This window comes from Ascaphus truei, chromosome 13, assembly GCF_040206685.1.
Source record: "Ascaphus truei isolate aAscTru1 chromosome 13, aAscTru1.hap1, whole genome shotgun sequence".
NCBI lineage: Eukaryota > Metazoa > Chordata > Amphibia > Anura > Ascaphidae > Ascaphus > Ascaphus truei.
In genome coordinates, this window is record NC_134495.1 from 19771227 (window position 1) to 19784073 (window position 12847).

At 47.1% G+C, this 12847-nt stretch overlaps 1 protein-coding gene across 3 annotated transcripts in view; it reads left to right on the top strand.

Annotated features, from left to right (window-relative positions):
• Nucleotides 1-12847, top strand: part of SVOP (SV2 related protein) — a 46133-nt gene that overhangs the window by 27321 nt on the left and 5965 nt on the right. For all 3 annotated transcript variants that reach the window (XM_075568787.1, XM_075568786.1, XM_075568785.1), the window contains 9 exons: nt 748-846; nt 1667-1738; nt 2979-3103; nt 3651-3714; nt 6153-6278; nt 7462-7590; nt 9081-9154; nt 10416-10492; nt 12355-12462. In XM_075568787.1, the coding sequence (XP_075424902.1) occupies nt 748-846; nt 1667-1738; nt 2979-3103; nt 3651-3714; nt 6153-6278; nt 7462-7590; nt 9081-9154; nt 10416-10492; nt 12355-12462 (874 nt within the window). The remainder of the gene's footprint in view (nt 1-747; nt 847-1666; nt 1739-2978; nt 3104-3650; nt 3715-6152; nt 6279-7461; nt 7591-9080; nt 9155-10415; nt 10493-12354; nt 12463-12847) is intronic.

Here is a 12847-nt window from a genome sequence, read left to right on the forward strand (position 1 = left end):
CGCCAATCGCGCATTCGTACAAGGGGCTGGCAAGGGCCCATTGCACATGCACGGTCAGCAATTTGCCACTCACTCGAGCGCATGCACAATGGGCGCTCACTGTTCGCGCATGCGTGAAATTTGTCTGGGTTGTCTTGAAGAAAATATGGTCTCCCAACCTAGGAGGAACTGGCCCCTTAACCATGTCATTGCCATTAGTACACTTTGCTCCTAGGAGGGACTGATCCCTTAAACATGTCACTGCCATTAGTACACTTTGCTCCTAGGAGGGACTGACCCCTTAAACATGTCACTGCCATTATTACACTTTTCTCCTAGGAGGGACTGACCCCTTAAACATGTCACTGCCATTAGTACACTTTGCTCCTAGGAGGGACTGACCCCTTAAACATGTCACTGCCATTAGTACACTTTGCTCCTAGGAGGGACTGACCCCTTAAACATGTCACTGCCATTAGTACACTTTGCTCCTAGGAGGGACTGACCCCTTAAACATGTCACTGCCATTATTACACTTTTCTCCTAGGAGGGACTGACCCCTTAAACATGTCACTGCCATTAGTACACTTTGCTCCTAGGAGGGACTGACCCCTTAAACATGTCACTGCCATTAGTACACTTTGCTCCTAGGAGGGACTGACCCCTTAAACATGTCACTGCCATTAGTGCACTTTGCTCCTAGGAGGGACTGACCCTTTATTCTGCCTCGCCGTAGCTAATACACCTCCTTTCTCCCCCTCTTTGCAGATGGCAGATGCAATGGAAATGATGATTCTTAGCATCCTGGGTCCACAGCTCCACTGTGAATGGAGATTACCCAGCTGGCAAGTAGCTTTGCTCACATCGGTAAGAGAATGCGCTGACCAATCTCCTGGGGACTATTCCAGGTGTTACTTTGCCGTAGATATCTGCCTGCGCATTGTACTTAACGGAGTAAGCAGAAAGCTAGCTGGCACGCATATAGTCAAAGATAGAAACTGTGTTTGCTGAAGCAGCAGATATACCAGAATTCCCTTTGGCAATGTAACCCCTACAAGGCTGGAAGGGGCAGCAACTTCTTTATTTGCATCCCTTAACCTTCCTGTAGCACCCTCCTTGGACGCTTCTAAGTGAGAGGAAGCCCCTTTGGAAATCTTTGCAGGCCGGGATAGAACAATATGGCAGACGCAGTAGGATGAAGCTTTGATTCCAGTCTAATGACGTCACCGCCCTCACTTGGGAGGAAGAGGCAAACAGTGAGACAAGCAGGGGATTCTGGGAGAGAAAAACCACAGGATCTCCCTGACAAATAGATTTGGGGATATGTTCTGTGTTTGTAATTGGCTGCGGTTTAATATAACATGTTTGGCTTAAAGTTGATTTGGGGTAAGATTACACCTTTCATTACCCAGAATCCCTGGCTGCAACGGAAGCACTATATGCCGTGTGATTATGGGGTCAGGAAGGTTTGGGGCCTGTCTGAGATGTAAAGTGTTCTTTATCATTGCTGAACGTTGGAGGTTTTTTTTTTTTTTACTCCCCATAACTTGTGTGCTTAATAAAATAAGAAAACCCTTCTTTTGTGGGTTTTAGGTAGAGTATAGGGGCGGGAAGGAATTGCCATCACTACAGAAGCTCCCTTGGTGGGTGCACACGGTCACTGCATTCTTTGCTCTCTGCTTCGCAGGTGGTGTTTGTTGGAATGATGTCCAGCTCTTCTCTCTGGGGAAACTTTTCTGACCAGTACGGCAGGAAAACTGTAAGTGTTGGACCGTCGTTTGTGCACATGAGGCTTGTCATAGATAACTGACAACTAGGAACATGTCCAAAATATATCTCAAAATAAAGTTTAACGGGTCCTTGCTCAATATTTCAAAGTGGTCCCAGACGCTGAGATAATATGAAGAACGTTATGGAACGTTGTAGCTACACCTGTAGTGTTGTAACAACTAGTTGCATCGTCTTCTTCTTCTTTTATTCACGAGGATGATGCAGAGAACAACCGCCACGATTTGGGCTTCACCGAGCTCTTTTGTTTGGGCTACACCGAGACCTTTTCTTTAAGCTCAGTCGCGGCGTGTTCCTTACCAATAAAAGAAGACTATGGTGAAATAAGTTGTTACCAGTTATTAAAGCTTCTACAGCACCACAGGTGTAGCTACGAACCTACAGCATTTGTAATAGATACTGACTATTAGCCCCGATATCAGCAGCTCTTTAGCAAGCTAAAGCCTGCAACTCGGGGGTTGGAAAACTCTTCCTCTTCACCAGCTATAGACCAAGTCTTCTCCTCCCCTGACCCTGATCCTGCGGATACCTCCCCTTCTTCTCTAGTACTACATTTCCTTTAGAATGGGAGCTTGTTCTGTCAACAGGGAGAAGAAAGTCCACAACAAGCTTCCCAATGAGCTCATTTGACCTGCCTCTGTCTCATTGTGCCTACGACCTTGCCCATATCCTTCCGTGTGTAGTGTAGCTTGGGAAAGGCAAAAGGATATCCTAACTATACAAGAAAGCCAAGGATCAAATGTGGTCTGAAGATGAGCAGACTAGGTGGCCGAGTGGTTATCTGCCGTCAAATTCTATGTTTTCGATGTGCCTTGTGTAAATACCAGGGGTGTTACTACATACCCTATGTGTTTATAACAGGAGCATCACTAACCCTCTATATAAAACCCAAGGAAATCCCTATGTGCCCCTGGCGTATTTACCAGGTGGATCACCAGATCCTCCAACATTGGGCATAAGACAATAGTTACATCAGAGTGGGAAACAAAAGCTTACACATAAGTGAGCACCTCCTATGAAGTCACCATAACACATGCAATTTATTACATGCCTTTTACCAATAAAAAGCTTGTATTTGGGGATTTATGTTAATATGACTGTCAGCCAACGGTTCCTGGATTTCTTCCATCACTCTACTTTCATCATCCCGACTCCCATCAGCTCAGTCGGCCGGTCTTTTCCTGACACCGCAATCATTTTCCCTTGCACAGGGTCTGAAGATCAGTGTGTTTTGGACCCTCTATTACGGGATTCTCAGCGCTTTTGCACCAGTCTACAGCTGGATTCTTGTGCTTCGAGGTCTGGTCGGTTTTGGAATCGGAGGTGTCCCACAGTCGTAAGTTCACACGGCCCATGTAGAATGCAAACAAGAAAAATACAGAGCCCTACTAAAAATCAAAGAGGTGGACTCCAGAGACGAAAATGGAAAAGATTGATTGGCCCATGGTTAACACGGAGGTGCAGCGAGCCTCCTACGCGTTTCGCGCTCACCAGTGCTTTATCAAGTAGTAAATAACAATCACTAAACAATAAGCTTTATAGTCACCTATCGTATAACATCAGACGCACGCGGCATGTAGAATAAGTACAAACCTCCCCTCCTTGGGCCGCTATACAAAAATAAATGTTTGTTTGTCTGTTCTCATGACCCTAACAGCGATTGCTTTCTTTCTGCCTACACTATTTAGGCGTTTAGGCAGTGGCTGTTATTTTGTTAAGACATAATTTCAGGGGGGGGGGGGAGTTAAAAATTTGCTGTTTTAATTTGTGTTTTTCCCAAACATTTTTGGCAGGAAATTTCTTGATTTATTTAAAATATACCATAAAGAAAGTTGCCATCTGGCTGTATTCTTATAAATCTCATGTTTGTCATTTCTTTGCAGGGTCACCTTATACGCAGAGTTCCTACCCATGAAAGCCAGAGCCAAGTGTATATTGCTGATAGAGGTAAGACTTCACTACAAGGATTTCTTACCCGCGTTTTTGCGGCAGAGTCTTTGGTTTGGATCCCTTTGGATCACTTAGTAAGACCACACACTGAATATGGAGTACAGTTTGGGCACCAAAAAGACATTATGGAACTAGGAAAAGTGCAGAGAAGAGCCACCAAATTAGTAAAGGGGACGGATAATCTGATGTATGAGGGGAGGCTAGCGAAATTAGATTTGTTTATTTTAGAAAAGAGACATCTTGGATATGATAACTATATACAGCTCAACCCCGTTATAATGCGATTCGTTACAACGCGAATCTGCTTACGTGATGCAAGCGTGGCTCCCACTTTTCGTATTTATGAATACTTTACAACACGATTATTGGTATCTTAAATACTTTATTGTACAATACATACAAGTGTACATTATTTCTAACGCGATCCGCTTATATCGCGATGTGATTCTTTGGACCCCAAGCACAGCGTTATAAGGGGGTTGAGCTGTACAAATGTATTCGGGGACAATACAAGGAGCTTTTAAAATAATTATTCATCCCAAGGGCAGTACAAACGACACGGGTCATCCCTTAAGGTTGGAGGAAAGGAGATTTCACCAGCAATAAAGGAAAGGGTTCTTTACAGTAAGGGCAGTTACAATGGGGCCATTCATTACCCATGGAGACAGGGATGGCAGATACAATAGATATGTACAAAAAAAGTTGGACGTCTTTTTAGAAAGGAAAGATATACAGGGATATACCAAATAAGTAAACATGGGAAGGATGTTTTTTCCGGGAGAAATCTGATTGCCATTACTGGAGTCAGAAAGGAATTGATTTTTCTCCTTATGAGACATCATTTGATAATGATTCACTGTTTTTTTTAAATTTTCCTTTTCCTGGATCAATATACTGTAAGTACGGATATAGGATAAGTATATGTCGTCTAAATTTAACACGGGTTGAACTTGATGGACATGTCTCTTCTCGACCTTATCTACTATGTTACTTATGAGGGTTGTAAACATGGTAATGGAGCTCAAATTAATCCAACCATGAACCATAGTTTTCCATCATCTTCCTTGGTGGTGCTGTATAGAAGGCCAATGACCTGAGTGGTGCTACTCCATAACTTCCAGATCACCGGAAGACACATGGATGGACCACAAGGAGTCTTCCGGCATCAGAACATGTCTCATGGCATAGGACCACTTAGTAAATATGTGGCCAAGTAAAAAATAGGAAGGAAGGGGCAGTTTTCGGCTGTTCCCAAAGAAGTAGAACATATAGATATTATCCTGAAGCCTCAGCATATCATTGTCCCAAATACCCTACAATCCAACAATTTTACAAACCCTTAGGCCCTGAGAGATCCTATAGGGTACCCTATGTTCAATTACAGTAGGGCCCCGCTTCTCAGCGTTTCGCTTCTCGGCGATCTGCCAATACGGCGGTACTGAGAAGGGGGACGCTGTGTCTGCGCATGCGCAGAAGGGGGACGGCCGAGGTTGCGCATGCGCAGAAGGGGGAGCGGCCGAGGTCGCGCATGCGCAGAAGGGGTAGGAAAGACATAACATCGCCAGTGGACATAGCAAATGCTATGTTCCTCTTTTCGACCGCTTTTCGCTTTCTGGCGGCGGCATAGAACGAAACCCGCCGTATGAGTGGGGCCCTACTGTACCAGCTCCTACAGAGCTGCATATGTGAGGAGGACTTTCCCCCCCATTCCTGTTGTCACAGAGCACTTTGCAACCACATGATTCCGGTTACAGGGCTGGAATCTCGGTGGTACTCGGATGCTGACTTCCATCTAACACCGAAAACATGATGTCAATATTTCCCAACTGGGGAAAGGATGGGACCGCAAATATAACGGGTGCTCAGAGAGATAGGAGATACAGAAAGGAGAAAGGAGGACATCATAACAAAAAGACGGGGAGAACATCAGAGAGAGTGACAATGGAGAGAGAGAAGGCGAAAGAAGGCATCTATAACCCAATTAGCACATTCCACAAAGTTTTATTATTTTGGTTTTAAATGGGATTTTAAGAGCAAAATACCCAAGTGTTGATCATCTTACTTTGCGCACAAAATACAGAAGGAGGTCTCAAGGGCAAAACAATAGCTTTTTGGGGGGACCAGGTGAAAAAGATTGGCAACCAGTGGGGTATATGATAAGGTCACCAGTTGCTGACACTGGAATTCAAACCGGGTTCTCCCCAGTAGCCTCAATGGGGAATTTCGGCCACTTTGGATCAGATATAACAAACCCCTAAGTCACTCCCTTGTAGTCACTTTTTGTCTGTCTCTTGATGTAGGTCTCAATGAAACCATAACGTTATAAATATGTACAATAAATTCCAATACCTCATTTTCCATGACATTGCAGTTGTGGCCATTTTCTCTCCGTATTATGCATGTACCCTGTTAACCTGTGTTTTTCCATTTGGCAGATCTTCTGGGCCATCGGCACCGTGTTTGAGGTGCTCCTGGCTATCTTGGTAATGCCCACACTAGGCTGGCGTTGGCTTCTCATCCTCTCGGCCCTGCCGCTCTTGCTCTTCGCAATTTTTTGCTTTGTAAGCATTTGACACAAACGGTTTATTCTTACATCGGAGCAATACCCAATGAATCAGTTCACGCCCCACTCATGTGATTGATAAATGTAGCTTACGGGTTAGATAACTTGTGCTGAGAACGTGGGTTCACGGTCTAGTTAACATAGACCTACGTGAATGATATGCAGTTAATAGGGTACTTTACACATTGTGGCTAAGATGTACTAAGCTCTGTTCAGAGCTATTTAACCTAAATTAACATTAGGTTAATAGTTACGCCTATCCCCTGAAGGGAATAGCCCAATGTTAACCCAGTGTTAGTTCTTGAAATAACATATTGTTTGTTTTTTGCTGCCCATAGCCCCTAACACCGCATACCCATTTATGGCGGTTCAGGTTAACACTGGGAATTAATCTGACGTTATTCAGTCATGGTAGAAGCATATATGTTGTACCTCGCTACAAAAATCCCCAAAAATGTTTGTGTAAAGGGGGTGCTACCCGGGCAATGACCTAAGACAAAAAAGGGGTTGTACCATGGGGTACATGAGATATAGAGATCCCAGAAAAATGGCGCACCCCTCCTAGTAATAATAAGTTGAAAAGATGATAAAATAAAAACAAAGTTTATTAAGTATATGTTAAAATAAGGCACAATATTGTGTAAGGTAGACAAAATTCAATAAAATTTAAATCAGGGTACTCTCCTAATAGCCAGTAGTACTATGAACGTGTTCTGTTTATATCCTGAGGGTATAGAGTGGAAAAGACAGATACAGTCAGCTCCACTCTTACTATATTTTATGTTAATATAAGCTTAAATAGCATAATGTCACAGGGTATAAGCCTTTACACCATGCATCATAGCGCATTATGTGCCAAGTGAACAAGTAGTAAACAGCTGATTGTGGAGGGGGGGCGAGGGGGGTTGGATCTACTTACTAATATATAGGCAAACAGTATATAGTCTCAGCTGTGTCAAGTAAGTTAAGCACTAAACGTTGCCATTACCTGATCATAAAAAACTAAGCTAACAGCTGATTTAATTTCCTGTGTGTTATACATTTTTGGACCGCTTTGGTTTTAGTTAAATTAAAGTTAAAAAAATGGGAAACTACTCCTTGTACAGCCAGATTAGGACGTATGGGCAAATCTGTGTTGGGTTTATCCATATTGTTGACCCAAACTCTGTATTCTACCTCAGTGGCTGCCTGAAAGTGCCAGGTATGATGTCTTGTCTGGGAATCAGGAGAAGGCCATCGCCACCCTGAGACGTATTGCGACTGAAAACGGGGCCCCCATGCCCCTGGGAAAACTCATTATATCGAGGCAGGTCAGTAACCTCAAAAATACCGGGGGAGGCCTGTGGTGTGTGAGACTTAGGCCTCAATTATACCAGATGCGGCTGAGCGGCAGCGCGATCTGGTGACGTCACCCTGCGCTGCCGCTCAGTGGCATCGTGATTATACCAGGGAGAAGGCAGAGGAGGCAAAGGGGCGTGGCGGAGGCGTGGCCGTGAGCGGTTCGCCCTCATTGGCTGGAAACTCTCACGTGACGCGGCCGTCGGACAGCCAAGAACAAATCTGAGGATCGCGCCAGGAGACATCCGCCCTGCAGTTCCGCGGCGGCGCGCGGCACGCGACTTTTGCTATAATCACGGCCTTACAGGTGTAGTCACACTTATTATGCGCCACGGCGAGCAGAAGCGCGTTTCTTGCCCATGCCACGTTGGTCAGGAAGCATTTTTTTTTTCTTTGTTTTAACCGTCAATCAGTAATGGGGCGTACGGAAATATGACAATTTTTCCGTCTGCAACGCGACATATGTATGGTGTATTTCTACGGTTGCAGAACATGCTGCGTTAAAAAAAATCCAGCTTACATCAACTTTAAGGTGACGCAGAAAACCTTAAAAAAAAAACAACGCGAGCCGCTCATTTCTCAGCACGTAGACCAGCGCCAATTTGCAAATTTAACTCCGTCCTGACTCCTCCCAGTCGCTCCATAAAATCGCTCATCTCGACGCAGGCAGACGCACCCGGAAAGGGCGCAACACAGATAGACGCTGCCGGGCGCAGGTATATATCAGTGCGAGTTGTGACAAAAGAACTTTCCGCCTAAAGTTTGCCTTTAATAGAGGGCCGGTTGGGATGTTTGCGGGGCTCGGTGCAGTGACGTGTGCGCGGCTTCGGCGCTTACCTTCCCCAGCGGCATCAACTCCCGGCATCTCATTTCCTCCCGGCATCGTCCCCTGTAGGGTCTTGTCATTACGGCTCCGCGACATCACATGGTGTCTAATTGCCATGGGCCGTCACGTTGTCATGGCAACGTGACGCCACAAGGCGACGTGACATGATGTGGCGCCCCGTTGTCATGGCAACGCAATGCCATTTGGCATGGCGGAGCCATAATGACAGGACCAGGCAGGGGGAGATGCCGGGAGGAGAAGGTAAGAGAGTTACAGAGGCCGCACGCTAACCTCCCCGGCAATCACTTTAATTATTGTGGGGGAGCTCAGGGCCTCTGTAACGCAGGGCTCAGTGGCAGCGACTGCGCCGCCATCACGCCGGCCCTGAGATAGAGCCCTATGATTCTAAAAAGGGTCGCGGTACAACTCTGCAGCAGCGCGAGCTACACACGCCTTCATTCCAAACTAACGTTAGGCAAAAAGGTACAAAACCGTCAATTAAAACACAGAACAAAATGATTTTCAAAGCTGTGGGAAGTTCTGGGTGCAATTTCGTAAAAATGACATTTTAAAAATCCAAAGAATTTCTAACAAATTCCATTTAATATTAACAGTTTTTTTTCTGTTTATAAATAGGAGGATCGCGGCAAAATGCGGGACCTTTTCACGCCTCAGTTTAGATGTACGACTCTGCTGCTTTGGTTTATTTGGTAAGGAGGGGGCCCATCTATCTGTGTGTTATCTGTTAGAGCAGAGGTGCTGAACTCCAGTCCTCAAGTGCTCCCCTCCCCCACAGGTCAGGTTTTCAGGATATCCCTGCTTCAGCACAGGTGGCTTCATCAGTCCCTGCTACGGCACAGGTGACTCAATCAGAGGCTCAGTCTTAGACTTGGGCTGAAGCTGGGATATCCTGAAAACCTGGCCTGTTGGGGGGATCTTGAGGACGGGTGATGAGCCCCCCGTGCTAGAATGTATCACAGTGCCAGGTAGAAGAGAACGATGTGCATTCGTCATTTTTTTTTAAACCAGTGTTCGTAAATATCAAGTATTAGTGTCATTTTTTTTATATAATGAAACATCCGCGCTGCTTCAGCTATATTTTGGGTTGATACATAGCCGCTTCAGTCTGCACTAACCCTATTAACAGTGATCCAAAGAAAAGCCTGTCCTGCGCTTCTGTAATCAGCAATAGCACCAAATGGTGTCAGTGTCGTCATGTGGGCTGGGAAGGAGGGAGCTAAGTGTGGCCACTAGAATGACCGGAGTGTGTGGGAAAGGTAATGACCCTTACCTATATCTCAACTCCGGTCTGGGTCCTGCTCTCCTCTACTCTCCAACTCCCGCGTGCAGCCTTCAGTAGAAGTACATGGAATGGAAGGGCTCCGGCGCAACTGCGCATGACAGACTCCAGAAAGGTCCCGGATGGATTCAACAAACTTTATTGGCACAACACACACTGGGGCTACACCACGATCTCCCCCTCTACGCGTTTCACCCTCTAGGATAGGGCTTCGTCTCGGAGACGTGGTGTAGCCCCAGTGTGTTCTTTGTGCCAATAAAGTTTCTTGAATCCATCCGGGACCTTTCTGGAGTCTGTCATGCGCAGTTGCGCCGGAGCCCTTCCATTCCATAACCCTATTAACAGACCTGTTCGGGTATACGCCGAGCTGAACAATGTTGACGCACGTTCGTTTGATTTTGGGCACCGTGATAACCTAATTCAGGGGAGGCCAACTCCAGTCCTCAATGGCCACCAACAGGCCAGGTTTTAGGGATATCCCTGCTTCAGCACAGTTGGCTTCCTCAGTCCCTGCTACAGCACAGGTGGCTCAATCAGAGGCTCAGTCTCAGACTGAGCCTCTGATTGAACCACCTGTGCTGAAGCAGGGATATCCTTAAAACCTGACCTGTTGCTGGCCCTTGAGGACTGGAGTTGGCCACTCCGATCTAACAATGCCCGGTCCTCCCCAGGTTTTCGAACGCCTTCTCTTACTACGGGCTGGTTCTCCTAACGACGGAGCTGTTCCAAGCGGGAGACGTGTGCAGCAGTGAGTAACGGCGTTAGACCTCCCCCTCCCGCTCATCTGATATACTCTATCTCTCCCTATTACTCCCACTTGCAGAGTAATGTTACACAGTACTGTACATTGCGAAGGCAGATACGGATGCAGCCACCTCTGTGGTGGAAGCAGGGCAAACGATTTATAATGCTCTGGAAACGGGCGGCGTTCATTCCATTTATTTAAGAAATAATTATTATTAGTGGTGACTAGATAAGTACCCGGTAACGCACGGGTTGCAGGACTCTGGAGGCATCTTTTCCATGGCAGAAGCTGTGAATCAAATGGATAATGGCGCCCTCTTTAACCCGATCAATACTTCTACCCTGCAGTGAGTGAGGCTGCACCCCAAACCCCAGTCACTGAGACTCTCACCCCAAATTATAGTCACATCCACCCTCTTCACTGATACACTCCCTCAGTGACACTCACACCCCATCAGTGACCTTCCTCTGTTACACACCCACCTCTCACATCCTCTCCCTCCCCCCATGTATTTCTCTCCCCTACTCTCTATCTTCCTCCCCCTTCCTCTGTTACACACCCACCTCTCACATCCTCTCCCTCCCCCCATGTATTTCTCTCCCCTACTGTCGCTTACTCATACTCCCCCTCTAAATCTTCCTCCCCCTCCCTCTCTTACACCGCCACCTCTCCCCCTTCCCCTCTTACACCCCCACTTCTCCCCCTTCCTCTCTTACACCCCCACCTATCCCCCTTCCTCTCTTACACCCCCACCTCTCCCCCTTCCTCTTACACCCCCACCTCTCCCCCTCCCTCTCTTACACCCCCACCTCTCCCCTTCCTCTCTTACACCCCCACCTCTCCCCCTTCCTCTCTTACACCCCCACCTCTCCCCCTTCCTCTCTTACACCCCCACCTCTCCCCCTTCCTCTCTTACACCCCCACCTCTCCCCCTTCCTCTCTTACACCCCCACCTCTCCCCCTTCCTCTCTTACACCCCCACCTCTCCCCCTTCCTCTCTTACACCCCCACCTCTCCCCCTTCCTCTTACACCCCCACCTCTCCCCCTTCCTCTCTTACACCCCCACCTCTCCCCCTTCCTCTATTACACTCCCACCTCTCCCCCTTCCTCTCTTACACCCCCACCTCTCCCCCTTCCTCTCTTACACCCTCACCTCTCCCCCTTCCTCTTACACCCCCACCTCTCTTACACCCCCACCTCTCCCCCTTCCTCTCTTACACCCCCACCTCTCCCCCTTCCTCTCTTACACCCCCACCTCTCCCCCTTCCTCTCTTACACCCCACCTCTCCCCCTTCCTCTCTTACACCCCCACCTCACACTCTTCCCATAAGGAATGTCTGAAAGGCCGCCAACTCAGCATACCTCCCTGAAAAGCAAACGTCAATCAAAACCAACCAATCAGCAGCTTCGCTGAGAGGGAACAACCAATCAGAAGCGGAGCAGTTAAAAACAGGAGAAAATAAATCCCCACCTACACGACCACCCCCTCCCCCCTCCACCCCCCCCCCCCCCAGATGCACACCCCTGGGGTGCCTTTAGTATGCATGCAAAGTTTCAGGTATCTAGGTTTCATGGTCTTGGCGCTAGGGCCCTGACAAATACACACCCACACATGATATTATGGATCATCCATATAGATCAGACCATCGCATGATGGGAAGGGGAGTAACCCGGATAATCCCACACAGTTAACTCATTAAGGGAAATAGTAGTCCCAAAGGGGGGGGGCTACAGTTATTATATTATTTTATACATATGTTCTTTAGTATATATAATTATTCTCCAGCACTGAGAGAGGCGGCTTCATAGCATATTAAGCAGCTTCATGTTCAATAACCAGAATCCTTTGCTTTGGCTGTTGCAGTTTCCAGCCGAAGAAAAACAGTGAAGCCGAAATGCAGCCTGGCCTGTGAATATTTAACCGTGGAAGATTACAAAGACTTACTGTGGACCACTCTGTCTGAATTTCCAGGTCAGCACGGCTTAAAAGGCCCAAAGGCCCGGGTTTCAAGGCCCGGGTTTCAAATCCCGGGTTTCAAGGCCCGGGTTTCAAGGCCCGGGTTCCAAGGCCCGGGTTCCAAGGCCCGGGTTCCAAGGCCCGGGTTTCAAGGCCCGGGTTCCAAGGCCCGGGTTCCAAGGCCCGGGTTTCATGGCCCAGGTTCACTAGACTCCGTTAGGCTACAATAATAATGCTGCATTCACTAAGGTCAATAACTTAACATTCAGCCATGTTTTCCCCCGTTAAGAACATAGTGTTAACTATAACGAACTTTAGAGATAGTGAGATGCAAATCAGGCATTATTAAATAGATATTCCCTGTTCACTAAACTCCGCTAAGGTTAACAAGGGGAAATAA